This window comes from Convolutriloba macropyga, chromosome 5 (genome assembly GCF_964194025.1).
Source record: "Convolutriloba macropyga chromosome 5, txConMacr16.3, whole genome shotgun sequence".
Classification (NCBI taxonomy): Eukaryota; Metazoa; Xenacoelomorpha; order Acoela; family Convolutidae; genus Convolutriloba; species Convolutriloba macropyga.
The window spans coordinates 54,198,625-54,226,567 of NC_134472.1; the positions used below are offsets into that span (position 1 = coordinate 54,198,625).

General features: G+C 36.1%; 2 protein-coding genes across 2 annotated transcripts in view; both read left to right on the forward strand.

The window, feature by feature from the left end:
* The window catches only part of LOC142339477 (uncharacterized), a 50,319-nt gene that overhangs the window by 17,583 nt on the left and 4,793 nt on the right, over window positions 1-27,943 (forward strand). Inside the window, exon 2 of the mRNA XM_075389520.1 lies at window positions 25,901-26,078. Coding sequence (XP_075245635.1) covers window positions 25,913-26,078 — 166 coding nt within the window. The 5' untranslated portion in view covers window positions 25,901-25,912. The remainder of the gene's footprint in view (window positions 1-25,900; window positions 26,079-27,943) is intronic.
* The window catches only part of LOC142339478 (uncharacterized), a 604,341-nt gene that overhangs the window by 17,579 nt on the left and 558,819 nt on the right, over window positions 1-27,943 (forward strand). The gene's annotated exons all lie outside the window — the stretch shown is intronic.

Below are 27,943 nucleotides of genomic sequence, written 5' to 3' on the forward strand. Positions count from 1 at the left end.
TTTTTCAAGCTCTGCAGATGGGTTACTTGACATAACTCCAGAGAAAAAAAATAAATTTGAACATTTTCACTGCAAAATCTGGAAGCTTTCCTTTTAAATTTTGCAATATTTTGCTTCATTATTTACAAGGCTAGAAAACTAAAAGGTGCAGAGTCGAATCAAGCTGAAGCTAGCATCACTAAACCGTGGCTAGCTACTGACGACGCCAACCGCTCGCCGGTCATTTAACAGCAATTTGCCCGACGTTTGTCGGTTATGTTTGTCATTCTTTGTTTGTATTTTTGTGACCAATCGCTCGCAATTTTGTTTGCCTCATCTACCTCATTCTCAATATGCAGTTTGCTTACTTCACATTAACTGAGCGTTATTTCTCTGGGAAACAAATTATCAGGAAATCATATTCGGGGTCAAGGTAGGACATTTGGTAGAAAAACCGTAATTTTCTGTTTTTGTGGAACTCTCTAGTTTTGGTATCCTCAGGCATTTCCGTGAGTGTCGTGCGGCCCCTTTCTGGCAAGCTGAACGTTCTCTTGGTTATCTGAGAGATACACATTTGTTTTTAAATGCGCACTCAGTAATCTTTCGGTTCCTCGGGACATCATGCCTAAAATTCGCGAAATTTTTTTACCTGATTGAATTGAAATTTTGCCTACTTCTCGTGCTTGTTGACTTGATTTTTGCGTGGCATGATTTGCTCTCAACCAGAGATTTGAGCATAATAACGAATGTAGTTTCACAGCTCGAAAGCAAACGAATTTATTCTCAGATAGATAAATGCACAGCGACAGAAAATCTTAAACTTAACTAAATTAAACGGAATAACGCACTCTCGAACTCAGAGATGACACCCTAGGAGGCCCGAGGACCTACAACCCTGAAACACGAGATTTGACAACTGTTATTTTAAATTTTTTTGAAAATTTTTTCTATGGTTGTACAAACGGTTTTGTTAATGTTGTGTACTAATTTGTTGGCGTTCAGCTAATCAATCACACAATTTGAGTCACCAGCAATACCATCAGGACACACCCCGACAAGTAAAGTTACACAGGTGTATTGCGCCAGGCTGACTCTAAACCCTCTGTACTCTCTCAAACAAATAAAATCTGAACCAATTAAAGGCACTTCCACGGATACCGTAGCAAGATAAATTTTTCAGTAGTTTTTCTTGATCGACAGTATTGAATGTCTTTTTGAATCAAGAAAAATTTGTAGAGGACTTTTAATGTTTTAATTGTTTTAATGTCCTCAATGCAATTATCCGTCAATGCAACTATCCGTCAATTCAACTATCCGTCAATGCAACTATGCTTTGGAAAATCAAATTGCAATTAAAGGATTTAAATTTTACAAAATAGTAATATGTACGATTGTGCATAAGCCTCTCAAAACGAGGTATTACCTTTGCTCAATCTAATTCAATTGGGAAATGTTTTTGTTTGAAGCTCTGGTTTACTGATTTTGAGTGGCGCTACAATTCCAGGGGCAATCGCTTTCAATTTTTTGCTTGGATAATTGTCTCCAGAAAAATGTTTGTTATCGAAATCTTTGGTTATTGCTGAACTTCTAGATCATTTGCAGGGAACAAGTACATAAAAAATGGTAAGCGCTCACGAAAAATTGGAAGGTCACCAAGGGGATTTTACCTACAGTTAAAAACAGTCGTTGAATCGTTCAACAATTGCCACCGGCGAAGGTGGTTTAGAACCGAATACGAGCGCTGGTAGAGCCTTGCCTTTTACGGTTTGACATTTGAAATTAATTGATAACTTAAAAGTTTGCCTTGAGACTTGCATTCAAATGATTTTTGAGGTTTCCATCTCCTCAAACTTCTCCCTCAGGTTTTTGAATGTCTCGTATCATCACTTGGGTCCACCTTCTATGGTCTGTATTTTTTTTACGTTTGAATCCCGACTTCTTAGCATATTTAAAAAATTTTCTGAACATTTGCAATTGTGCGAAATGGTCATTGACCTCAGAAATAACATTATGAAAATCCAAAAATGAATCATCTATATCATTGTGCTCAATGATATCTGATTTTCCCAAATTGTATTTCTTTTTTAAAACGTAGCTCATTGTTTGGTGATCAAATTCTAGAAAACTGGTATCCAAAAGATACTATTCTTATCAGCTGCTCGTGTTTTTATGCCCCAAAACAGAATTAGGAATTTAACAGGACAACAGGAAATTTATTTTTTTAGCTAATTTTGTTTTTGATAAAGTGATCCAGTTGCGTGGAGGTTTTATTAGTCACTGATTGGTTTCTCTGCCAACGTTGAATCCATTCGATTCCATAATATCCAGATATTGCTTTGTGAGATGATGTTGCCATTGCGTCTAAATTAAAAAACCACAGATTGTTTATGGTATTGAACTTGATGTTATTTCTAGACAATAGTTGAAGAAGGTCATCTTAGAGCGTGGCGCATTAGAGTCAACCAGGACGGTCAAGTAGCAATGTACCTTCATAAACTGGGTTAAAGTAACAAGGATTAGGCTGGTTGCATTTGATATCAATTGGTATTGGAGGAGAACGCTTTTTCAATATAGTGTGATGAGGGCAGAGTCTAAAATAATTCAGAATTTTTTAACACGAAATAACTATTGGAAAGACTTTAATTCTTAGATAATTGCACAGCAACAAAATCTTTGAACTAAAATAAATCAAACAAGTAAATGAATAATGCACTCTCGGAACCCAGAGAGGACAGCCTATTGTAACGGCTTTGTTACAATTCAGTACTTATTTGGCTAACAGCCAATCTTTCACAGAAATTAGATTCTCTAGCAATACTATCAGGAGAGATGCCAACGACCGACAAGTTGGTGTTGTCTGCAAACAAAAATACGTCAACATTTTAGCAACAAGGAGGGAGATCATTTATTAAAATAAGGAACAGAAGGGGAACCATGAAAGATCCTTGTAAAGGTCCTTAAAATGTGTTAAGCCAGGTTAAGTTGCTAACTTTTATCTGAAATCTCCGTACCCTGTTAGATAAATAACTTCTAAATAATTTAAAGGCACTTCAAATAATTCTGTAGCAAGATAGTTTTTTGAATCGACAGTTTTTTGAATCGACAGTTGTGAATCGAGAAAGAAATCGAGAAAAAGTAGAGAAGTTAATGTTTTGATGTCATCACTGCAACTATGCTTTTTTGGATAATGGAACTGCTCGCTATAAAAGATATAAAAATTTTAAAAATATTTTGTCCGATTGTACACAAACCTTTCAAATACTTCACTGAAAACTTTTTATTCAGAGGAGAAATCGGCGTGTAAGGGGTTTCATCCACTTCAGAGCGATTTGTGGAAGGTTATTACCTTTGGTCTTTTTAATTCACTCGGGAAATGTCATTGTTTCAAATTTTGATACGCGTTGCAATCACAGGGACAATAGCCTGCAATATTTAGCCTGCATAATTGTCTCCAGGCGATAATTTTTCTTGAAATCAAAATTGTTGGCTATTTCACCAACTTCTTGTGCATTTGCAGGAACGAGAACATTTAAAACAGTTAGCTGTCAGGAAAAGTAGGAACAATTTGAGGTTTGCACCTACAGCTGAAAAGCAGTCGTGGAATCGCTCAACATTTGCCATAGCATAGGCGACGGCGGTTCAGAGAATGTTACGCACTCTGGCAGAGCTTTTTCTTTATCGGTTTGGCTTTTTAATTTGTTTGATAAATTAACGGTTTGCCTTGGGAATCTAATACAAGATTTAATTCCGTCTGAAATTATGAATTTTTTTGAAGTCTCCATCTCAAACTTCTCGCACAGGTTTTTGAATGTCTCTTCCCTCATGTCATCAGTTGGGTCAACCTTCTACTCTGTGTGGATTTTTTCCGTTTTAATCGCAACTTCTTAGCCTTTTAGAAAAAATATTGAGCGCTTCTCTAATTGTCTGAAAATTCGCAAGGTTGCGAAGTGGTCAGTGACCTCAGAAGTAACATTCTGGAAATCCTAAAATGAATCATTTATGTCATTGTGCTCAATGTTATCTGATTTTCCCAAATCGTGTTTCTTAAAACGTAGCCCATTGCTTGTAGCTCGAGGGATACTATTGTTATCAACTGCTCGTGTTTTTTTGCCACATAAAAACAGAATTAGAAATTTATCAGGAAAACAGGAAATTAATAAGTTTCGGGTACTTTCGCTAGTTTCTGTTTTTGATTAAAAAGAGATCCAGGTGCGTGGAGTTTTCATAAGTGACTGATTGGTTTCTCAGCCAACGTCAAATCCTTTCGATTCCATTATATCCAGATATTGCTTTGTGAGATGATATTGCCACTGTGTCTCAATAAAAAAAAACATAGATTGTTTATGATATTGAATTAAGTGTAATTTTTAGACAATAGTTTAAGATTGTTATCTTGTTAGAGCGTGATTGATAAGAATCAACCAGGACGGTCAAGGAGAAATTCACCTTCATTAACTGGGATAAAGTAACAAGGATCAGGCTTGTTGCATTTGATATCAATTTGATTTGGAGGTGAACGCTTTTTCAATATAGTGTGATAAGGGGAGAGTTTAAGATATCTCAGTATTTTTTTAACCCAAAATAACTATTGAGAAGAATTCGTTTCTTAGATAATTGCACAGCGACACAGTCTTTTTCAACTTAAATAAATTAAACAAAGTAACAGAATAATGCACTCTCGGAACCCAGAGAGGTCAGCTTAAGAGTCCCAAGGACCTAAAAAGCGACCACCCTGAAACACGAGAAGCGAAGGTTCGAAAAGAACTGTTTTTTTGTTTCTTTAGAAAAGTTTTTTCCTATGGTGATACAAACGTTTGTTGGCAATCAGCCAATCACTCAGACTTTAGGTTCTTTAGCAATACCATCAGGAGAGATACCAATGCCCGACAAGTTCGTGTCGTCTGCAAGCAAGAAAAAGTCAAAATGTTAGCAACAAATAGGGTCTTTTTATTAAAATAAGGAAAAGAAGGGGACCGAAGAAGAATCCTTGTAATGTTCCTTAAGAGCTTTTAAGCCAGGCTGACGTGCTAACTTTCAACTAAACTCTCTGTACTCTGTTAGATTAATAACTTCTGAATAAATTAAAGGCACTTCCACAAACGTCGTAGAAAAAAAGTTTTTCCAGTAGTTTTTCTCGATCGTTTGTTTCAAATGTCTTTTTGAATCAAGAAAGAAATTAGCAGAGGAGTTAATGTTTTGATGTCATCAGTGCAATTATGCTTTATGGAAAATGAAACTGCTTGCTATAAACAATATTTAAGATTTCAAAATTGTAATTTGCACGTTGAACATAGACATCTAAGACTTCACTGAAGAAAAATGGGCCTGTAAGGAGTTTCATCCAATTCAGAGCGGGTTGGGGAACGTTATTACCTATGGTCATTTTAATTCACTCTGGAAATGTCAATGTTTGAAACCCATGTTTAGTGATTTTTAGACGCGTTGCAATGACATGGGCAATAGCTTGCAATACTTTGCCTGCATAATTGTCTCCAGTCGATAAATTCTTGAAATCAAATTTATTGGCTATTTTAACAACTACTTGTGCATTTGCAGGGAACGAGAACACTTCAAACAGTAAGTTGTCAGGAAAAGTAGGAGGAACACTTTGAGGTTTACACCTACAGAGCTGAAAAACAGTTGTGGAATCGCTGAACATTTGTCATAGCATAGGCGACGGCGGTTCAGAGAATGTTACGCACTCTGGCAGAGCATTTTCTTTATCGGGTTAGCTTTTTAATTTGTTTGATAACTTAACAGTTTGCCTTGGGACTCCAATACAAGGTTTAGTCCGTCTTAAATTATGAGTTTTTTGAGGTCTCCATCTCAAACTTCTCGCACAGAGTTTTGAATGTCTTTTCCCTCATATCATCACTTGGGTCAACCTTTAACGGTCTGTGGATTTTTTACGTTTGAATCGCAACTTCTTAGCCTTTTAGAAAAAATATTGAGCTCTTCTCTAAATTTTTGAACGTTCGCAAGGTTGCGAAATGGTCAGTGACCTCAGAAATAACATTATGGAAATCCGAAAACGAATCATCTATGTCATTGTGCTCAATGATATCTGATTTTCCCAAATCGTGTTTCTTAAAAAGTAGCTCATTGTTTGTAGCCCGAGGGATGCTATCCTTATCAACTGCTCGTGTTTTTATGCCACATAAAAACAGAATTAGAAATTTATCACGAAAACAGGAAATTCATTAGTTTCGGTTACTTTTGCTAATTTCTTTTTTTTGATAAAAAAAAAGTGATCCCGGCGCGTGGAGGTTTATTTAGTGACATATTGGTTTCTCGGGCAACGTCAAATCTTTTCGATTCCATAATATTCAGATATTGCTTTGTGAAATGATATTGCCATTGTGTCTAAATTAAAAAAAACACAGATTGTTTATGATATTGAATTTGATGTTTGTTCTAGACAATAGTTGAAGGCAATGTACCTTCATAATTTGGGATAAAGTAACAAGAATTACGCTTGTTGCATTCGATATAAATTTGATTCGGAAGTGAACGCTTTTTCAATATAATGTGATGAGGGGAGAGTAAAATAGTTCAGTTTTTTTAAAACCCAAAATAACTATTGGAAAGACTTTTATTTCTTAGATAATTGCACAGCAACACAAAATCTTTGAATTAAAATAAATCAAACAAAGTGAAGGAATACTGCACTCTCGGAATCCCGAGAGGACAGCCTACCAGTCCCAAGGACCTACAAAGCGCCCACCCAAAAACTTTTTACCATGATCATACAAACGGCTTCGTTACAATTGAGTAATTATTTGGCAATCAGCCAATCAGAGCAGGTTACGCACTCTGGCAGAGCATTTTCTTTATCGGGCTGGCTCTTTAATTTGTTTGATAAATTAACCGTTTGCCTTGGGACTCCAATACAAGATTTAAATCCGTTTTAATTTTTGAATATTTTGAGGTCTCCATCTCAAACATCTCGCACAGGTTTTTGAATGTCTTTTCCCTCATATCATCAATTGGGTCAACCTTTAACGGTCTGTGGATTTTTTACGTTTGAATCGCAACTTCTTGGCCTTTTAGAAAAAATATTGAGCTCTTCTCTAATTTTCTGAACGTTCGCAAGGTTGCGAAATGGTCAGTGACCTCAGAAATAACTTTATGGTAATCCGAAAACGAATCATCTTTGTCATTGTGCTCAACGGTATCTGATTTTCCCAAATCGTGTTTCCTAAAACGTAGCTCATTGTTTGTAGCCCGAGGGATGCTATCGTTATCAACTGCTCGTGTTTTTATGCCACATAAAAACAGAATCAGAAATTTATCACGAAAACAGGAAATTCATTAGTTTCGGGTTCTTTTGCTAATTTCTTTTTTTTTGATAAAAAAAAGTGATCCCGGCGCGTGGAGGTTTATTTAGTGACATATTGGTTTCTCGGGCAACGTCAAATCTTTTCGATTCCATAATATTCGGATATTGCTTTGTGAGATGATATTGCCATTGTGTCTAAATTAAAAAAAACACAGATTGTTTATGGTATTGAATTTGATGTTTGATCTAGACAATAGTTGAAGGCAATGTACCTTCATAATTTGGGATAAAGTAACAAGGATTACGCTTGTTGAATTCGATATAAATTTGATTCGGAAGTGAACGCTTTTTCAATATAATGTGATGAGGGGAGAGTTAAATAGTTCAGTTTTTTAAAACCAAAAATAACTATTGGAAAGACTTTTATTTCTTAGATAATTGCACAGCAACACAAAATCTTTGAATTAAAATAAATCAAACAAAGTGAAGGAATACTGCACTCTCGGAATCCCGAGAGGACAGCCTACCAGTCCCAAGGACCTACAAAGCGCCCACCCAAAAACCTTTTACCATGGTCATACAAACGGCTTTGTTACAATTGAGTAATTATTTGGCAATCAGCCAATCAGAGCAGGTTACGCACTCTGGCAGAGAATTTTCTTTATCGGGCTGGCTCTTTAATTTGTTTGATAAATTAACCGTTTGCCTTGGGACTCCAATACAAGATTTAAATCCGTTTTAATTTTTGAATTTTTTGAGGTCTCCATCTCAAACATCTCGCACAGGTTTTTGAATGTCTTTTCCCTCATATCATCAATTGGGTCAACCTTTAACGGTCTGTGGATTTTTTACGTTTGAATCGCAACTTCTTGGCCTTTTAGAAAAAATATTGAGCTCTTCTCTAATTTTCTGAACGTTCGCAAGGTTGCGAAATGGTCAGTGACCTCAGAAATAACTTTATGGTAATCCGAAAACAAATCATCTTTGTCATTGTGCTCAATGGTATCTGATTTTCTCAAATCGTGTTTCTTAAAACGTAGCTCATTGTTTGTAGCTCGAGGGATGCTATCGTTATCAACTGCTCGTGTTTTTATGCCTCATAAAAATGGAATTAGAAATTTATCACGAAAACAGGAAATTCATTAGTTTCGGGTACTTTCTCTAATTTCTGTTTGTTTTTGATAAAACCGTGATCCCGGCGCTTGGAGGTTTTATTAGTGACAGATTGGTTTCTCGGGCAACGTCAAATCGTTTCGATTCCATAATATTCGGGTATTGCTTTGTAAGATGATATTGCCATTGTGTCTCAATTAAAAAACCATAGATTGTTTATGGTATTGAACTCAGTGTAATTTTTAGACAATAGTTCAAGAATGTCATCTTGTTAGAGCGTAGCGGATTAGAGTCAACCAGGACTGTCAGGAGAAATGTACCTTCATAAGCTGGGATAAAGTAACAAGGATTAGGCTTGTTGCATTTGATATCAAATTGAATTGGAGGAGAACGCTTTTTCAATATAGTGTGATGAGGGGAGAGTCTAAGATAGCTCAGTGTTTTTTGTTCGAATAAAACTTTTGGAAACAATTCGTTTCTTAGATAATTGCACAGCGACACAAAAACTTTTTCAACTAAATTAAATAAAACAATGTAACAGAATAATGCACTCCCGTAACCCATAGAGGACAGCCTACCAGTCCAAAGGGACCACCCTGAAACGCGAGATTCGAAGGTTCGTCAAGAACTGTTAATTTTGTTTTTAAAAACTTTCCCTTGGTCATACAAACGGCTTTGTTACGGTTGAGTACTAATTTGGCAATCAGCCAATCACCCAGAGTTTAGATTCTCTAGCAATGCCATCAGGAGAGATGCCAACGCCCGACAAATTGGTGTTGTCTGCAAACAAAATACGTCAATATTTAATTAACAAAGAGGGAGGTTATTTATTAAAATAGGGAAGAGAAGGGAAACCAAGAAGGGTCCTTGTAAAGTTCCTTAAGTGGTATTAAGCCAGGCTGACGTGCTAACTTTTAACTAGACTCTGTACCCTGCTAGATAAATAACTTCTGAATAGATTAAAGGCACTTCCACACATACCATCAGTTTTTCCAGTAGTTTTTCATCGGCAGTTCCAAAAGTCTTTTTGAATTGTTGGTTATTTCACCAATTTCTTGTGCTTTTGCAGGGAACGAGAACATTTAAAACAGTAAGCTGTCAGGAAAAGTAGGAGGAACACTTTGAGGTTTACACCTACAGAGCTGAAAAACAGTTGTGGAATTGCTGAACATTTGTCATAGCATAGGCGACGGCGGTTCAGAGAATGTTACGCACTCTGGCAGAGCATTTTCTTTATCGGGTTAGCTTTTCAATTTGTTTGATAACTTAACAGTTTGCCTTGGGACTCCAATACAAGATTTAGTCCGTCTTAAATTATGAGTTTTTTGAGGTCTCCATCTCAAACTTCTCGCACAGGTTTTTGAATGTCTCTTCCCTCATGTAATCAATTGGGTCAACCTTCTACGGTGTGTGGATTTTTAACTTTTGAATCGCAACTACTTAACCTTTTAGAAAAAAAAAATATTGAGCTCTTCTCTAAATTTCTGAACGTTCGCAAGTTTGCGAAATGGTCAGTGACCTCAGAAATAAGATTATGGAAATTCGAAAATGAATCATCTATCTCATTGTGCTCAATGATATCTGATTTTCCCAAATCGTATTTTCTAAAGCGTACCTCATTGTTTGTAGCCCGAGGGATACTATTGTTATCAACTGCTCGTGTTTTTGTGCCACAAAAACAGAATTAGAAAATTATCAGGAAAACAGGAAATTAATAAGTTTCGGGTTTTTTCGCTAGTTTCTGTTTTTGATTGAAAAAAGTGATCCAGGCGCGTGAGTTTCTATTAGTGACTGATTGGTTTCTCAGCCAACGTCAATCCTTTCGATTCCATTATATCCAGATATTGCTTTGTGAGATGATATTCCATTGTCTCAGCAAAAAAATAACCATAGATTTTTTTATGATATTGAATTTAGTGTCATTTTTAGACAATAGTTCAAGAATGTTATCTTGTTAGAGCGTGGTGGATCAGAATCAACCAGGACGGTCAAGGAGAAACTTACCTTCATTAACTGGGATAAAGTAACAAGGATCAGGCTTGTTGCATTTGATTTCAATTTGATTTGGAGGTAACGGTTTTTCAATATAGTGTGATAAGGGGAGAGTCTAAGATAGCTCAGTGTTTTTTGTTCGAATAAAACTATTGGAAACAATTCGTTTCTTAGATAATTGAACAGCGACACAAAAACTTTTTCAACTAAATTAAATAAAACAATGTAACAGAATAATGCACTCCCGGAACCCATAGAGGACAGCCTACCAGTCCAAAGGGACCACCCTGAAACGCGAGATTCGAAGGTTCGTCAAGAACTGTTAATTTTGTTTTTAAAAACTTTCCCTTGGTCATACAAACGGCTTTGTTACGGTTGAGTACTAATTTGGCAATCAGCCAATCACCCAGAGCTAAGATTCTCTAGCAATGCCATCAGGAGAGATGCCAACGCCCGACAAATTGGTGTTGTCTGCAAACAAAATACGTCAATATTTAATCAACAAAGAGGGAGGTTATTTATTAAAATAGGGAAGAGAAGGGAAACCAAGAAGGGTCCTTGTAAAGTTCCTTAAGTGGTATTAAGCCAGGCTGACGTGCTTACTTTTAACTAGACTCTGTACCCTGCTAGATAAATAACTTCTGAATAGATTAAAGGCACTTCCACACATACCATCAGTTTTTCCAGTAGTTTTTCATCGGCAATTTCAAAAGTCTTTTTGAATTGTTGGTTATTTCACCAATTTCTTGTGCATTTGCAGGGAACGAGAACATTTAAAACAGTAAGCTGTCAGGAAAAGTAGGAGGAACACTTTGAGGTTTACACCTACAAAGCTGAAAAACAGTTGTGGAATTGCTGAACATTTGTCATAGCATAGGCGACGGCGGTTCAGAGAATGTTACGCACTCTGGCAGAGCATTTTCTTTATCGGGTTAGCTTTTCAATTTGTTTGATAACTTAACAGTTTGCCTTGGGACTCCAATACAAGATTTAGTCCGTCTTAAATTATGAGTTTTTTGAGGTCTCCATCTCAAACTTCTCGCACAGGTTTTTGAATGTCTCTTCCCTCATGTAATCAATTGGGTCAACCTTCTACGGTGTGTGGATTTTTTACTTTTGAATCGCAACTTCTTAATCTTTTAGAAAAAAAATATTGAGCTCTTCTCTAAATTTCTGAACGTTCGCAAGTTTGCGAAATGGTCAGTGACCTCAGAAATAAGATTATGGAAATTCGAAAATGAATCATCTATCTCATTGTGCTCAATGATATCTGATTTTCACAAATCGTATTTTCTAAAGCGTACCTCATTGTTTGTAGCCCGAGGGATACTATTGTTATCAACTGCTCGTGTTTTTGTGCCACAAAAACAGAATTAGAAAATTATCAGGAAAACAGGAAATTAATAAGTTTCGGGTACTTTCGCTAGTTTCTGTTTTTGATTGAAAAAAGTGATCCAGGCGCGTGAGTTTCTATTAGTGACTGATTGGTTTCTCAGCCAACGTCAATCCTTTCGATTCCATTATATCCAGATATTGCTTTGTGAGATGATATTGCATTGTCTCAGCAAAAAAATAGCCATAGATTTTTTTATGATATTGAATTTAGTGTAATTTTTAGACAATAGTTCAAGAATAATATCTTGTTAGAGCGTGGTGGATCAGAATCAACCAGGACGGTCAAGGAGAAATTTACCTTCATTAACTGGGATAAAGTAACAAGGCTTAGGCTTATTGCATTTGATATCAATTTGATTTGGAGGTAACGGTTTTTCAATATAGTGTGATAAGGGGAGAGTCTAAGATAGCTCAGTATTTTAAAACCCAAAATAACTATCGGAAAGTATTCGTTTCTTAGATAATTCCACAGCGACACAAAGTCTTTTTCAACTTAAATAAATTAAACAGAGTAACAGAATAATGCGCTCTCGGAACCCAGAGAGGACAGCCTAAGAGTCCCAAGGACCTATAAAGCGACCACCCTAAGACACGAGATTCGAAGGTTCGTCAAGAACTGTTAATTTGTTTTTAAAAACCTTTTTTCCCTGGTCATAAAAACGGCTTTATTACTGTTGAGTACTAATTTGGCAATCAGCGAATCACGCACAATTTATTCTCTAGTAATGTCAGCAGAAGAGATGCCAACGCTCGACAAGCTGGTGTTGTCTGCAAACAAAAGTACGTCAGTATTTAAGCATGAGAGAGGGAGGTCATTTATTAAAATAAGGAAGAGAAGGGGACCCAAGAAGAATCCTTGTAAAGCTCCTTAAGAGGTATTAAGCCAGTCTGACGTGCTAACTTTTAACTAAACTTTCTGTACCCTGCTAGATAAATAACTTCTGAATAGATTGAGGGCACTTCCACGAATACCATAGCAAGATAGTTTTTCCAGTAGTTTTGCTTCATCGGCAGTTTCCAAAATTCTTTTTGAATTGTTGGTTATTTCACCAATTTCTTGTGCATTTGCAAGGAGGAGAACATTTAAAACAGTAAGCTGTCAGGAAAAGTAGGAGGATCATTTTGAGGTTTACACCTACAGAGCTGAAAAACAGTTGTGGAATTGCTCAACCTTTGCCATAGCATAGGCGACGGCGGTTCAGAGCAGGTTACGCACGCTGGCAGAGCATTTTCTTTATCGGGTTGGCCTTTTAAATTGTTTGATAACTTAACAGTCTGCCTTGGGACTCCAATACAAGATTTTAGTCCGTCTTAAATTATGAGTTTTTTTAGCTCATCTCAAACTTCTCACACAGGTTTTTGAATGTCTCTTCCCCCATGTCATCAATTGGGTCAACCTTCTACGGTGTGTGGATTTTTTACGTTTGAATCGCAACTTCTTAGCCCTTTAGAAAAAAAATATTGAGCTCTTTAAATTTCTGAACGTTCGCAAGTTTATGAAATGGTCAGTGACCTCAGAAATAACATTATGGAAATTCGAAAATGAATCATCTGTGTCGTTGTGCTCAATGATATCTGATTTTCCCAAATCGTATTTTTTAGAAAGTAGCTCATTGTTTGTAGCCCGAGGCATACTAGTGTCATCAACTGCTCGTGTTTTTATGCCACAAAAACAGAATTAGAAATTTATCAGGAAAACAGGAAATTAATAAGTTTCGGGTACTTTCGCTAGTTTCTGTTTTTGATTAAAAGAGATCCAGGTGCGTGGAGTTTTCATAAGTGACTGATTGGTTTCTCAGCCAACGTCAAATCCTTTCGATTCCATTATATCCAGATATTGCTTTGTGAGATGATATTGCCATTGTGTCTCAATAAAAAAAACCATAGATTGTTTATGATATTGAATTTAGTGTAATTTTTAGACAATAGTTCAAGAATGTCATCTTGTTAGTGCGTGGTGGATTAGAGTCAACCAGGACGATCAAGGAGAAATGTACCTTCATAAACTCGGATAAAGTAACAAGGATTAGGCTTGTTGCATTGGATATCTATTTGAATTGGAGGAGAAGGCTTTTTTAATATAGTGTGATGAGGGGAGAGTCTTAGATAGCTCAATATTCTTTATCCCAAAATAACTATTGGAAAGATTTGAGATAATTGCTCAGCGACACAAAATCTTTTTCAACTAAAATAAATTAAACCAAGTAACAGAATAATGCACTCTCGGAAGCCAGAGAGGACAGCCTACCAGTCCTGAGGACCTAAAAAGGGACCACCCTGAAACAGGAGATTCGAAGGTTCGTCAAGAACTGTTATTTTTGTTTTTAAAAACTTTTTTCCCATGGTCATACAAACGGCTTTGTTACGGTTGAGTACTAATTTGTTGTCAATCACTCACAGACTTTAGATTCTCTAGCAATACCATCAGGAGAAATACCAACGCCCGACAAGTTGGTGTCGTCTGCAAAAAAAATACGTCAATACGTCAACATTAAAATAAGGAAGAGAAGGAGACCCAAGAAGAATCCTTGTAATGCTCCTTAAGAGGTATTACGCCAGGTTGATCTGCTAACTTTCAAGTAAACTCTTTGTACTCTGTTAGATAAACAATTTCTGAATAAATTAAAGGCACTTCCACGAACGCCGTAGCAAGATAGTTGTTCCACTAGTTTTTCTCCATCGACGGTTTAAATTCTCTTGAATCGAAAAAGAAATTAGTAGAGAAATTAATGTTTTGATGTCATCACAGCAACTATGTTTTTTTGGAAAATGGAACTGCTCGCTATAAAAGATGATAAAATTTTTTAAATTGTAATTTTTAAGTTGTACATAAACCTCTCAATGAATTCACTGAAATTTACCAGAGGCGAAATGGGCCTGTAATGGTTTTCATCAAATTCAGAGCGAGATTTGTGGAGGGGTATTAACTTTGCTATTTTTAATAGCTTGTAATATTTGGCCTGCATAATTGTCTCAGGGCCATATATTTTTTAAATCAAAATTTTTGATTATTTCGGCAACTTGTGCATTTGCAGAGAACAAGAACTTTGAGAACGGTAAGCTCTCAGGAAAAGTGGGAACACTTTGGGGTTTACACCTACAGTGCTGAAAAACAGTTGTTGAGTCGCTCAACATTTGCCACAGGCGACGGTGGTTCAGAGTCAGATACGAACGCTGTCAGAGCATTGTCTTCAAGAATTTGGCCTTTTGAATTGTTTGTTAACTTAACGGTTTGCCTTGGGACTCAAATACAAGATTTAAGTCCGTTCTAAATTATTAGTTTTTTTGAGGTCTAAATCTCAAATTTCTCGCACAGGTTTTTGAATGTCTCTTCGCTCATATTACTTAGGTTTACCTTCTATGGTCTGTGCGTTTTGTTTAAATTTGAATAGCAACTTCTTGGCCTATTAGAAAACTTTTGAGCTCTTCTCTACTTTTCTGAACGTTCGCAAGAGTGCGAAATGGTCAGTGACCTCAGAAACAACATTATGGAAATTCGAAAATGAATCATCTATGTCATTGTGCTCAATGATATCTGATTTTCCCAAATTGTGTTTTTTAAAAAGTAGCTCATTGTTTGTAGCCCGAGGTATACTAGTGTTATCAACTGCTCGTGTTTTTATGCCACAAAAACAGAATTAGAAATTTATCAGGAAAACAGGAAATTAATAAGTTTCGGGTACTTTCGCTAGTTTCTGTTTTTGATTAAAAAGAGATCCAGGTGCGTGGAGTTTTCATAAGTGACTGATTGGTTTCTCAGCCAACGTCAAATCCTTTCGATTCCATTATATCCAGATATTGCTTTGTGAGATGATATTGCCACTGTGTCTCAATAAAAAAAAACATAGATTGTTTATGATATTGAATTAAGTGTAATTTTTAGACAATAGTTTAAGATTGTTATCTTGTTAGAGCGTGATTGATAAGAATCAACCAGGACGGTCAAGGAGAAATTCACCTTCATTAACTGGGATAAAGTAACAAGGATCAGGCTTGTTGCATTTGATATCAATTTGATTTGGAGGTGAACGCTTTTTCAATATAGTGTGATAAGGGGAGAGTTTAAGATATCTCAGTATTTTTTTAACCCAAAATAACTATTGAGAAGAATTCGTTTCTTAGATAATTGCACAGCGACACAGTCTTTTTCAACTTAAATAAATTAAACAAAGTAACAGAATAATGCACTCTCGGAACCCAGAGAGGTCAGCTTAAGAGTCCCAAGGACCTAAAAAGCGACCACCCTGAAACACGAGATTCGAAGGTTCGTCAAGAACTGTTAATTTTGTTTTTTAAAACCTTTTTTCCTATGATCATACAAACGGCCTTGTTACGGTTGAGTACTAATTTGGCAATCAGCGAATCACGCACAGAATTTATTCTCTAGCAATGTCATCGGAAGAGATGCCAACGCTCGACAAGCTGGTGTTGTCTGCAAACAAAAATATGTCAGTATTTAAGTAACAAAGAGGGATTCATTTATTAAATTAAGGTAGAGAAGGGGACCCAAGAAGAATCCTTGCTCCTTAAGAGGTATTAAGCCAGGCTGACGTGCTAACTTTTAACTAAACTCTCTACCCTGCTAGATAAATAACTTCTGAATAGATTAAAGGCACTTCCACAAATACCATAGCAAGATATTTTTTCCAGTAGTTTTGCTTCATCGACAGTTTCAAAAATCTTTTTGATTTGGTGGTTTTTTTCACCAATTTCTTGTGCATATGCAAGGAGAACATTTAAAACAGTAAGCTGTCAGGAAAAGTAGGAGGATCATTTTGAGGTTTACACCTACAGAGCTGAAAAACAGTTGTGGTATCGCTCAACTTTTGCCATAGCATAGGCGACGGCGGTTCAGAGCAGGTGACGCACGCTGGCAGAGCATTTTCTTTATCGGGTTGGCCTTTTAAATTGTTTGATAACTTAACAGTTTGCCTTGGGACTCCAATTCCAGATTTTAACCCGTCTTAAATTATGAGTTTTTTTGAGGTCTTCGTCTCCTGAAACTTCTCACACAGGTTTTTGAATGTCTCTTCACTCATATCATCACTTTGGTCAACTTTCTATGGTCTGCGCTTTTTTTACGTTTGTACATCAACTTCTTAGCCTATTAGAAAAATATTGAGATCTTCATAGTTTTAACGTTCGCAGGGTTGTGATATGGTCAGTGACCTCAGAAATAACATTATGGAAATCCGAAAATGAATCATCTTTGTTATTTTGCTCAATGATATCTGATTTTCCCAAATCGTGTTTCTTAAAAGGTAGCAATTGTTTGGTGTTCAATTTTTGGAAAACTGGTATCCCGAAGGATACTTTTTTATTAACTGCTCGTGTTTTTATGCCACAAAAATCGAGTTAGAATTTTATCAGGAAAACAGTAGATTTATTTGTTTCGGGTACTTTATTTTTGTTTGTATTTGATAGAAAAAAGTGATCCAGGCGCATGGAGTTTTTATTAGTGACTGATTGGTTTCTCAGCCAACGTCAAATCCTTTCGATTCCATTATATCCAGATATTGCTTTGTGAGATGATTTTGCCATTGTGTCTCAATAAAAAAAACCATAGATTGTTTATGATATTGAATTTAGTGTAATTTTTAGACAATAGTTCAAGAATGTCATCTTGTTAGTGCGTGGTGGATTAGAGTCAACCAGGACGATCAAGGAGAAATGTACCTTCATAAACTCGGATAAAGTAACAAGGATTAGGCTTGTTGCATTGGATATCTATTTGAATTGGAGGAGAACGCTTTTTTAATATAGTGTGATGAGGGGAGAGTCTTAGATAGCTCAATATTCTTTATCCCAAAATAACTATTGGAAAGATTTGAGATAATTGCTCAGCGACACAAAATCTTTTTCAACTAAAATAAATTAAACCAAGTAACAGAATAATGCACTCTCGGAAGCCAGAGAGGACAGCCTACCAGTCCCGAGGACCTAAAAAGGGACCATCCTGAAACAGGAGATTCGAAGGTTCGTCAAGAACTGTTATTTTTGTTTTTAAAAACTTTTTTCCCATGGTCATACAAACGGCTTTGTTACGGTTGAGTACTAATTTGTTGTCAATCACTCACAGACTTTAGATTCTCTAGCAATACCATCAGGAGAAATACCAACGCCCGACAAGTTGGTGTCGTCTGCAAAAAAAATACGTCAATACGTCAACATTTTAGCAACAAAAAGGAGGTCATTTATTAAAATAAGGAAGAGAAGGGGACCCAAGAAGAATCCTTGTAATGCTCCTTAAGAGGTATTACGCCAGGTTAACCTGCTAACTTTCAAGTAAACTCTTTGTACTGTTAGATAAACAATTTCTAAATAAATTAAAGGCACTTCCACGAACGCCGTAGCAAGATAGTTTTTCCACTAGTTTTTCTCCATCGAGGGTTTAAATTCTCTTGAATCGAAAAAGAAATTAGTAGAGAAATTAATGTTTTGAGGTCATCACAGCAACTATGTTTTTTTTTTGGAAAATGGAACTGCTCGCTATAAAAGATGATAAAATTTTTAAAATTATAATTTTTAAGTTTTACATAAACCTCTCAATGAATTCACTGAAAATTACCAGAGGCGAAATGGTCCTGTAATGGTTTTCATCAAATTCAGAGCGAGATTTGTGGAGGGGTATTAACTTTGCTATTTTTAATTCACTCGGGAAATGTCCTTGTTTGAAATCCATGTTTAGGGAATTTGAGACGCGTTGCAATCACAGTGGCAATAGCTTGCAATATTTGGCCGGCATAATTGTCTCCAGGCCATATATTTTTTAAATCAAAATTTTTGATTATTTCGGCAACTTGTGCATTTGCAGAGAACAAGAACTTTGAGAACGGTAAGCTCTCAGGAAAAGTGGGAACACTTTGGGGTTTACACCTACAGTGCTGAAAAACAATTGTTGAGTCGCTCAACATTTGCCACAGGCGACGGTGGTTCAAAGTCAGATACGCACGCTGTCAGAGCATTGTCTTCAACAATTTGGCCTTTTGAATTGTTTGTTAACTTAACGGTTTGCCTTGGGACTCAAGTACAAGATTTAAGTCCGTTTTAAATTATTAGTTTTTTTGAGGTCTACATCTCAAATTTCTCGCACAGGTTTTTGAATGTCTCTTCACTCATATCATCACTTTGGTCAACTTTCTATGGTCTGCGCTTTTTTTACGTTTGTACATCAACTTCTTAGCCTATTAGAAAAATGTTGAGATCTTCGCTAGTTTTAACGTTCGCAGGGTTGTGAAATGGTCAGTGACCTTAGAAATAACATTATGGAAATCCGAAAATGAATCATCTTTGTTATTTTGCTCAATGATATCTGATTTTCCCAAATCGTGTTTCTTAAAAGGTAGCAATTGTTTGGTGTTCAATTTTTGGAAAACTGGTATCCCGAAGGATACTTTTTTATTAACTGCTCGTGTTTTTATGCCACAAAAATCGAGTTAGAATTTTATCAGGAAAACAGTAAATTTATTTGTTTCGGGTACTTTATTTTTGTTTGTTTTTGATAGAAAAAAGTGATCCAGGCGCATGGAGTTTTTATTAGTGACTGATTGGTTTCTCAGCCAACGTCAAATCCTTTCGATTCCATTATATCCAGATATTGCTTTGTGAGATGATATTGCCATTGTGTCTCAATAAAAAAACCATAGATTGTTTATGATATTGAATTTAGTGTAATTTTTAGACAATAGTTCAAGAATGTCATCTTGTTAGTGCGTGGTGGATTAGAGTCAACCAGGACGATCAAGGAGAAATGTACCTTCATAAACTCGGATAAAGTAACAAGGATTAGGCTTGTTGCATTTGATATCTATTTGAATTGGAGGAGAACGCTTTTTTAATATAGTGTGATGAGGGGAGAGTCTTAGATAGCTCAATATTCTTTTTCCCAAAATAACTATTGGAAAGATTTGAGATAATTGCTCAGCGACACAAAATCTTTTTCAACTAAAATAAATTAAACCAAGTAACAGAATAATGCACTCTCGGAAGCCAGAGAGGACAGCCTACCAGTCCCAAGGACCTAACAAGGGACCACCCTGGAACAGGAGATTCGAAGGTTGGTCAAGAACTGTTATTTTTGTTTTAAAAAACTTTTTTCCAATGGTCATACAAACGGCTTTGTTACGGTTGAGTACTAATTTGTTGTCAATCACTCACAGACTTTAGATTCTCTAGCAATACCATCAGGAGAAATACCAACGCCCGACAACTTGGTGTCGTCTGAAAAAAAATACGTCAACTTTTTAGCAACAAAAAGGAGGTCATTTAATAAAATAAGGAAGAGAAGGGGACCCAAGAAGAATCCTTGTAATGCTCCTTAAGAGGTATTACGCCAGGTTGACCTGCTAACTTTCAAGTAAACTCTTTGTACTCTGTAGATAAACAATTTCTGAATAAATTAAAGGCACTTCCACGAACGCCGTAGCAAGATAGTTTTTCCACTAGTTTTTCTCCATCGACGGTTTTAAATTCTCTTGAATCGAAAAAGAAATTAGTAGAGAAATTAATGTTTTGAGGTCATCACAGCAACTATGTTTTTTTGGAAAATGGAACTGCTCGCTATAAAAGATGATAAAATTTTTAAAATTGTAATTTTTAAGTTGTACATGAACCTCTCAATGAATTCACTGAAAATTACCAGAGGCGAAATGGGCCTGTAATGGTTATCATCAAATTCAGAGCGAGATTTGTGGATGGGGTATTAACTTTGCTATTTTTAATTCACTCGGGAAATGTCCTTGTTTGAAATCCATGTTTAGGGAATTTGAGACGCGTTGCAATCACAGTGGCAATAGCTTGCAATATTTGGCCTGCATAAATGTCTCCAGGCCATATATTTTTTAAATCAAAATTTTTGATGATTTCGGCAACTTGTGCATTTGCAGAGAACAAGAACTTTGAGAACGGTAAGCTCTCAGGAAAAGTGGGAACACTTTGGGGTTTTTACCTACAGTGCTGAAAAACAGTTGTTGAGTCGCTCAACATTTGCCACAGGCGACGGTGGTTCAGAGTCAGATACGCACGCTGTCAGAGCGTTGTCTTCAACAATTTGGCCTTTTGAATTGTTTGTTAACTTAACGGTTTGCTTTGGGACTCAAATACAAGATTTAAGTCCGTTTTAAGTTATTAGTTTTTTTGAGGTCTACATCTCAAATTTCTCGCACAAGTTTTTGAATGTCTCTTCGCTCATATTACTTGGGTTTACCTTCTATGGTCTGTGCATTTTGTTTAAATTTGAATAGCAACTTCTTGGCCTATTAGAAAAATTTTGAGCTCTTCTCTACTTTTCTGAACGTTCGCAAGAGTGCGAAATGGTCAGTGACCTCAGAAACAACATTATGTTAATTCGAAAATGAATCATCTATGTCATTGTGCTCTATGATATCTGATTTTCCCACAGTGTTTTTTAAAACGTAGCTCATTGTTTGTAGCCCGAGGGATACTATTGTTATCAATTGCTCGTGTTTTCATGCCACATAAAAACAGAGTTAGAAATTTTGTCAGGAAAACAGGATATTTAGTTTCGGGTACTTTGCTAGTTTTTGTTGTATTTGTTTAAAAAATTTATCCAGGCGCGTGGAGATTTTATTAGTGACTGATTGGTTTCTCGGCCAGCGTCAAATCCTTTTGATTCCATAGTATCCAGATATTGCTTTGCGAGATGATACTGCCATTGTATCTCAATTAAAAAACCATAGATTGTTTATGGTATTAGACTTGATGTAATTTTTAGACAATAATTCAAGAATGTCATCTTGTTAGAGCGTGGCGGATTAGATTCAACCAGGACGGTCAAGTGGAAATGTACCTTCATAAACTGGGATAAAGTAACAAGTATTAGGCTCGTTGCATTTGTAAAGAATTCATTTCTGTTAGATAATTGCACAGCGACACAAAGTCTTTGAACTTAAATTAAACAAAATAAAGGAATAATGCACTCTCGGAACCCAGAGAGGACAGCCTACCAGTCCCAGGGACCTAAAAAGCGTTCGCCCTGAAAGACAAGATTCGAAGGTTCGACAAGAACTGTTCTTTTTTGTTTTTTAAAAAAGTTTTTCCTATGGTCATACTAACGTTTGTTCGCAATCAGCCATACACTCACAGACTAGGTTCTCTAGCAATACCATCTGGAAAGATACAAATGCCCGACAAGTTGGTGTCGTCTGCAAAATATACGTCAACATTTCAGCAACAAAGAGGGAGGTCATTTATTAAAATAAGGAAAAGAAGGGGAACCAAGAAGAATCCTTGTAAAGTTCCTTATGAGCTTATACGCCAGGCTGACGTGCTAACTTTCAACTAAACTCTCTGTACTCTGTTAGATTAATAACTTCTGAATAAATTAAAGGCACTTCCACGAACCTCGGAAAAAAGTTTTTCCAGTAGTTTTTCTTGATCGACTGTTTCAAATGTCTTTTTGAATCAAGAAAGAAATTAGCAGAGGAGTTAATGTATTGATGTCATCAGTGCAACTATGCTTTATGGAAAATGAAACTGCTTGCTATGAAAAATATTTAAAATTTCAAAATTGTAATTGGTACGTTGTACATAGACATCTAAGACTTCACTGAAAACTACCAGAGGAGAAATGGGCCTGTAATGGTTTTCATCCAATACAGAGCGAGATTTGTGGATGGGTATTACCTTTGCTAATTTTAATTTACTCGAGAAATGTCTTTGTTTGAAACCCATGTTTATTGATTTTGAGAAACTTTGCAATCAGAGGGGCATTAGCTTGCAATGTTTGGCCTGCATAATTGTCTCCAGGCCTTAAATTCTTGAAATCAAATTCGTTGGCTATCTCACCAACTACTTGTGCATTTGCAGGGAACGAGAACACTTCAAACAGTAAGTTGTCAGGAAAAGTAGGAGGAACACTTTGAGGTTTACACCTACAGAGCTGAAAAACAGTTGTGGAATCGTTGAACATTTGTCATAGCATAGGCGACGGCGGTTCAGAGAATGTTACGCACTCTGGCAGAGCATTTTATTTATCGGGTTAGCTTTTTAATTTGTTTGATAACTTAACAGTTTGCCTTGGGACTCCAATACAAGAATTCAGTCCGTTTCGAATTATGAGTTTTTTGAGGTCTCAAACTTCTCGTAGAGGTTTTTGAATGTCTCTTCCCTCACGTCATCACTTTCTATGGTCTCTGCATTTTTACGTTTGAATCGCAACTCTTTAGCCTACTAGACAACCGTGAGGAGCTCTTCACTAATTTTCTGTGCAAGGTGCTAACGTTCGCTAAGGTGCAAAATTTCAGTGACCTCAGAAATAACATGGAAGTCCGAAAATGAGTTAGCTGTGTCTTTGTGCTCAATGATATCTGATTTTCCAAAATCGTGTTTTTTTTAAAAGGTAGTTCATTGTTAGGTGTTAACATTTTAGAAAACTGGTATACCGAAAAATACTATTGTTATCAACTGCTCGTGTATTTATGCCACAGGAAAGTAAAATAGGGAATTTATCAGGAAAACAGGAAATTTTTTTTGTGTACTTTTGCTAATTTTTGTGTCGTCTTTGATAAAGTGATCCAGATGCGAGAACGATTTATCAGTGACTGGCTGGTTTCTCGTCTATAGTCAAATCTTTTTAATTCCATAACATCCAGACGTTGCTTTGTGAGATATTGCCATTGTGTCTGAATTAAAGTAGCCACTGAGTATTGATGGTATTCAACTTAGTAGTATTTCTAGACAATCGTTCCTGAATTTCATCTTGTTAGAGCGTTGCGGATTACAGCCAACCAGAACGCTGAAGTGGAAAAGTACCTTAATAAATTGGGATAAAGTGACAAGGATAAGGCTTGTTGCATATCATTATCATTTCGCATTGGAGGAGAACGCTAATTCAATCCAATGCGATGAGGGAAGGGTCTTTTATAGTTCGGTCTTTTTTTCCTAATTTTTGGCTCCGAAAATAACTATCAGACAAAAATGAGTAGGTAGAGTTGATTTCAAAAAGACTCTATTTCAAGTCTGTGCAAAGTTTCTGAAGCCTTGTAACTAATCAAAAGATGTGCTACTTGGCTGCTTTCGATATAGCTATTTATTTCCAAATAAAAGTAATGAAATGCGCTTATTTTTCGACTTCCCGTATTTGAATTTAAAATTTATTAAGATACCTTTAATAATTACCCTTGTACAAAATAGACATAACCGCCACGTTTTAGTTGTTGCTCCGTAGTTTTTTTTGCTCTGCATTTCTGAGTTGTTAAAAGGGTTGGAGATTTACCTGAAGTGTTTCACATCCTTTCAGTTGTTGTTTCTCAAATTTTTTGGTTCTAGGAGTTCTATTAAACAATTTTTGATTTTGAGGTTTACCGTTATTTTTGTCTGTTTCCTGATCAATATATTTTTGTTTCCCAATTCATCTTTGGATCTCAGAATTTTGAATTTATGAAACTGCTTAATTGGTGAGTTTTAACCCGGAAAGTTTTTGACCTCAACTGTTTTTGTCCATCTTAAAAGCTGCGTGTACAAGGTTGTTTGTACAGTGATGTTTCTCTTAATCAAAAGTTTTGTTAATTCAAGACTTCACTGTAATTTTTTTTTGAAAATCTGTATGCCCCACAAATTTCCGCTTGTCTCAATTAAACCAATGCCGAAGTTTCATGACGACATTGGTTAATTTTTCCAGGTTCCTTTACTAGTTAGAGAAGATCAAATGGTTTGTCGCCTGCGGAATCCTTCTGTTTTCTATCGTTGTCAAATTTCAGTAATGACCATTTGAGGTCGTGATCACTTCGAATCTGCTTTTTTATCATTGATTTATGCAATTTTCTTTTGAATTGCATGTGCGACGTCGGGTTTTACTTTTAGAGAGGTTTTCATTTATTTGCGGGATGAAGGTTTTGATCACACGTGACTTCATTCTCGAAAATGACTGAAGTTCAAGGAGATGAGATTAACTGAATACGTGTCACTCTATTTGAAAGTTATTTGAGAGCAGCTAATAGAAGCAGCAATAAATTTTCCAGATTCGTATTCAAAATAATTGTCAGGGATTAATAAACAGGCGAGAAATCTTTTGTCGGTTTTTGTCTTGAGACGCGGCTATTTTCTGGCAATCTGTCGGCTTTGTTAAACATTTGTGGGCACCATGCTTAGCTAAATTACTTGTGCATTGGAGCGCAACAAAGTCTTATTAAACTAATTTTGAATCGCGATTCTAAGGTTTTGTTGTGCTCCAATGCACGAGTAATTTAGCTAAGCATGTTGTCCACAAGTTTTTAACATAGCCGACAGATTGCCGGAAAATATCTGCGATAGCTTTGTAGATCTGTGGTCACAAAGAGACAAAAACCGATTTAAAAAGAGATTAGTCTGTAGTTTTTTCTAATGCCTGACATACATTTTTTTGGAATACGACGAATCTGTAGAACTTATTGCTGCTTCAATTAGCTGCTCTCAAATAACCTCCAAATTGAGTGCCACACGTTCAGATCAGTTAATCTTATCTCCTTGAACTAAAGTAAAGTCATTTTGAATGCGAGGAAAGTAATTTTCGAGAGAGAAGTCACATGTGACCATAGCCACGCAAATGAACAAAAAAACTCTCTCCACTAAAAGTGCAAACTGACGTCATGCATGCAATGCAAACGAATTGCGCGAATCAATTTGGTTACAGAGCTGGTCGCAAGTAAATTTGCATCGTTTTACAGATGCTGGTATTAATTCGTTACTCGTTTCAGTTCCTTAAGTGGAGTGGTTTTGCTTTTTGTTATTTTTTCTCATTTCACAAAAATTAAATTTTATCTAATTTAATCTAATTTCATCTATTCACGCGTGCATTGGAATCTGTGAAATTCTTACAAAACTATTGTTTAATTGAGATTTTTGTCTGGGGTATACATTGGGGATATATAAGCGAAAACAAAACGTTTTCAATAAACAAAAAAGCTTTTGAAACTCTTTTGCCTTGCCAGGTTAAAAAAGCATACTTAATGTCGGCGAAAACTAAGTTTTTCATATACCCTTGGGATATCTAATTTCTATGCATATAATTTTAGAATATAAGAGTTCGTCTATTATCTAACAGATTTCCAGATCTAAAAATGTTGGAGTTGCTCGAGTTTTGTTGATATTTCATGGGTAGTGATATAAGCACATTTGGTTACTCAGTTTCATAATTTCCAGTTTTAGATCTTGGTAATGAAACGAAAAGCTGCTGGATCTTATGAAAGATCCCCTAAAGCTATACTGAGATCGAGGCATAGTTTGAAAATCCCGTCGACACCGTCTGGAGAACGCAGGAGATCAAGCACGCCTGTGATCACACCAATTGTCAGTACCCAGATCAGGATGCTTATGACCAGTCGTTAGTATTTCCATTTTCCGGTTTTTTTAATTGCTCTCAAACGAACGTTCGGAGCAATTATATTAGTCCTGTGGCGTTTATTTAATCCGATTTTTCACTCGGCTGGTTTTTGTCTGACTTTTTAAAACTTTTTGTCCTCAAAAATGGGATAAACTGAAAAATACAGAAGGCGACCGCTCGCCAGTCGTTTGAGAGCAACTCGCCCTAGTTAGTGGATTATATTCAATTATGTTTTTATTTGATAACAAGCAGAGAGAAACGTCAGCAGATTAGTTCATATTACAGCTTATCTTTACCAATAATGTGGATAAATAGTTTTTCATATCAGAAGTGGATACTGGTGCATTGACAAGTTTCACTCTTGTCCAAATTTCAGCGCAAGATTGCGAAAATACTTTCCTGGCACTGAATTATCCGCAATCGTTTCTTAGAAATCTATTCAGTTTTCTCTTTTTCATTCTATTCATGGTCATAGGTAGCTTAGTTGATAGTGCATCGGCATTCTACGGTAAATTTTAAACAAACCGATAGTCGAATTTTTCCTTAGTTTTTTTAAAACACACGTTTTTAGGACGGTTATTGGGATTTCAAGTGCAACAATTTGGCTGTCTGTTCGGTTTTTTTTCGGCTGAGTTGTTTTGCGAATGTTTCAACAGATGATACCGGTGTTTTTATGTGGCATAAATGCAGCTCTTCGACCCACCGAGAGCGAAGCTATTTTCAAAAATAAAATTTAGTGATTGTTTCAATTTTTGCCCGTTGTTTTGGTTCTTTTTGAGTTGCCCCTTATTGTATTTCTTTGTTTTCTCGGCACTTATTCTTATTGATAATTGATGAGGCATAAAGGCGTCAAATGGGGCATAATTCAAGCAATTTAGTTGTTTCTTATAAACGGTTTCAGCAACTTTGAGAATATTTGATTAAGTGAGTGCTTTTTCTTAGTTTTGTCCGTCTGTCTCATTGTTTTCGTTGTCTTGTAGCCTAAGCTGATTAACGACAGGTCAAATCGGCTTCGACATATTAGCGAAAGGTCATGATAATAATAGTTGAGTGACTCTGTGTAAAGCTTTGGATTTATAGCCAAGGGAATTGCCAATTTTACTATATTCGTTAAATTATTTGATGTGTTTAGAGCTTTTTCTATTGGTTTTCTGTGTGTCTTACTTGCGTAAACGCCATTCGATACTTCAGTTGCACTCACAATGGTGGTTGCCTTTTAAGTTAAATGGCTTTCAACATCAATATTAAAGCCATTTGAGGTTTTTGTAACTTTTTCAACGTTAAGGACTAAATAATGAATGTTGCAAGTCTTTGCAGCTATTTCAGCAATTTGTTTGTTTTCATCTTAGATATTACAGGTCGGATGAGTTAGTTTTTCTCTAAACAATTAGCTTCTTACCCATTCCTGAGAAGAAAGACTTTTTGTTGGTGCCACTAATATGGTCAATTTAGGACTCCAAAATTAGTACTTGGATGAAAACAGAATTTGTGACTGTTGTCTGTTAACATACAATACCTCAATGAGTTCTTCATGCATGAGAGAATGAACGGAGGAATATTCACTTTGGCAGGGCGACAATAATCGGTAACAAGTAATTATGTTCATCTCCATTAGGCTTTAGAATAGATGACGAGATATATTTGTAATGTTCGGTATCTGAGTTCGGTTGTCAGACTTGGTGCATATTTTGTCGTGTCTTATAGTACCCATGCTATCCTAGTCGTGATGTAATTTAGATGACCATTATTTATTTTAGTCGAATGAAACTCCATGCCCCATATCTCAACAATCTTTCGTGGTGTTGAATTTTCGCTATCATTTGGTAGATCTCTATCTAGACTCCGCTTTCAGTTTATTACTTCCA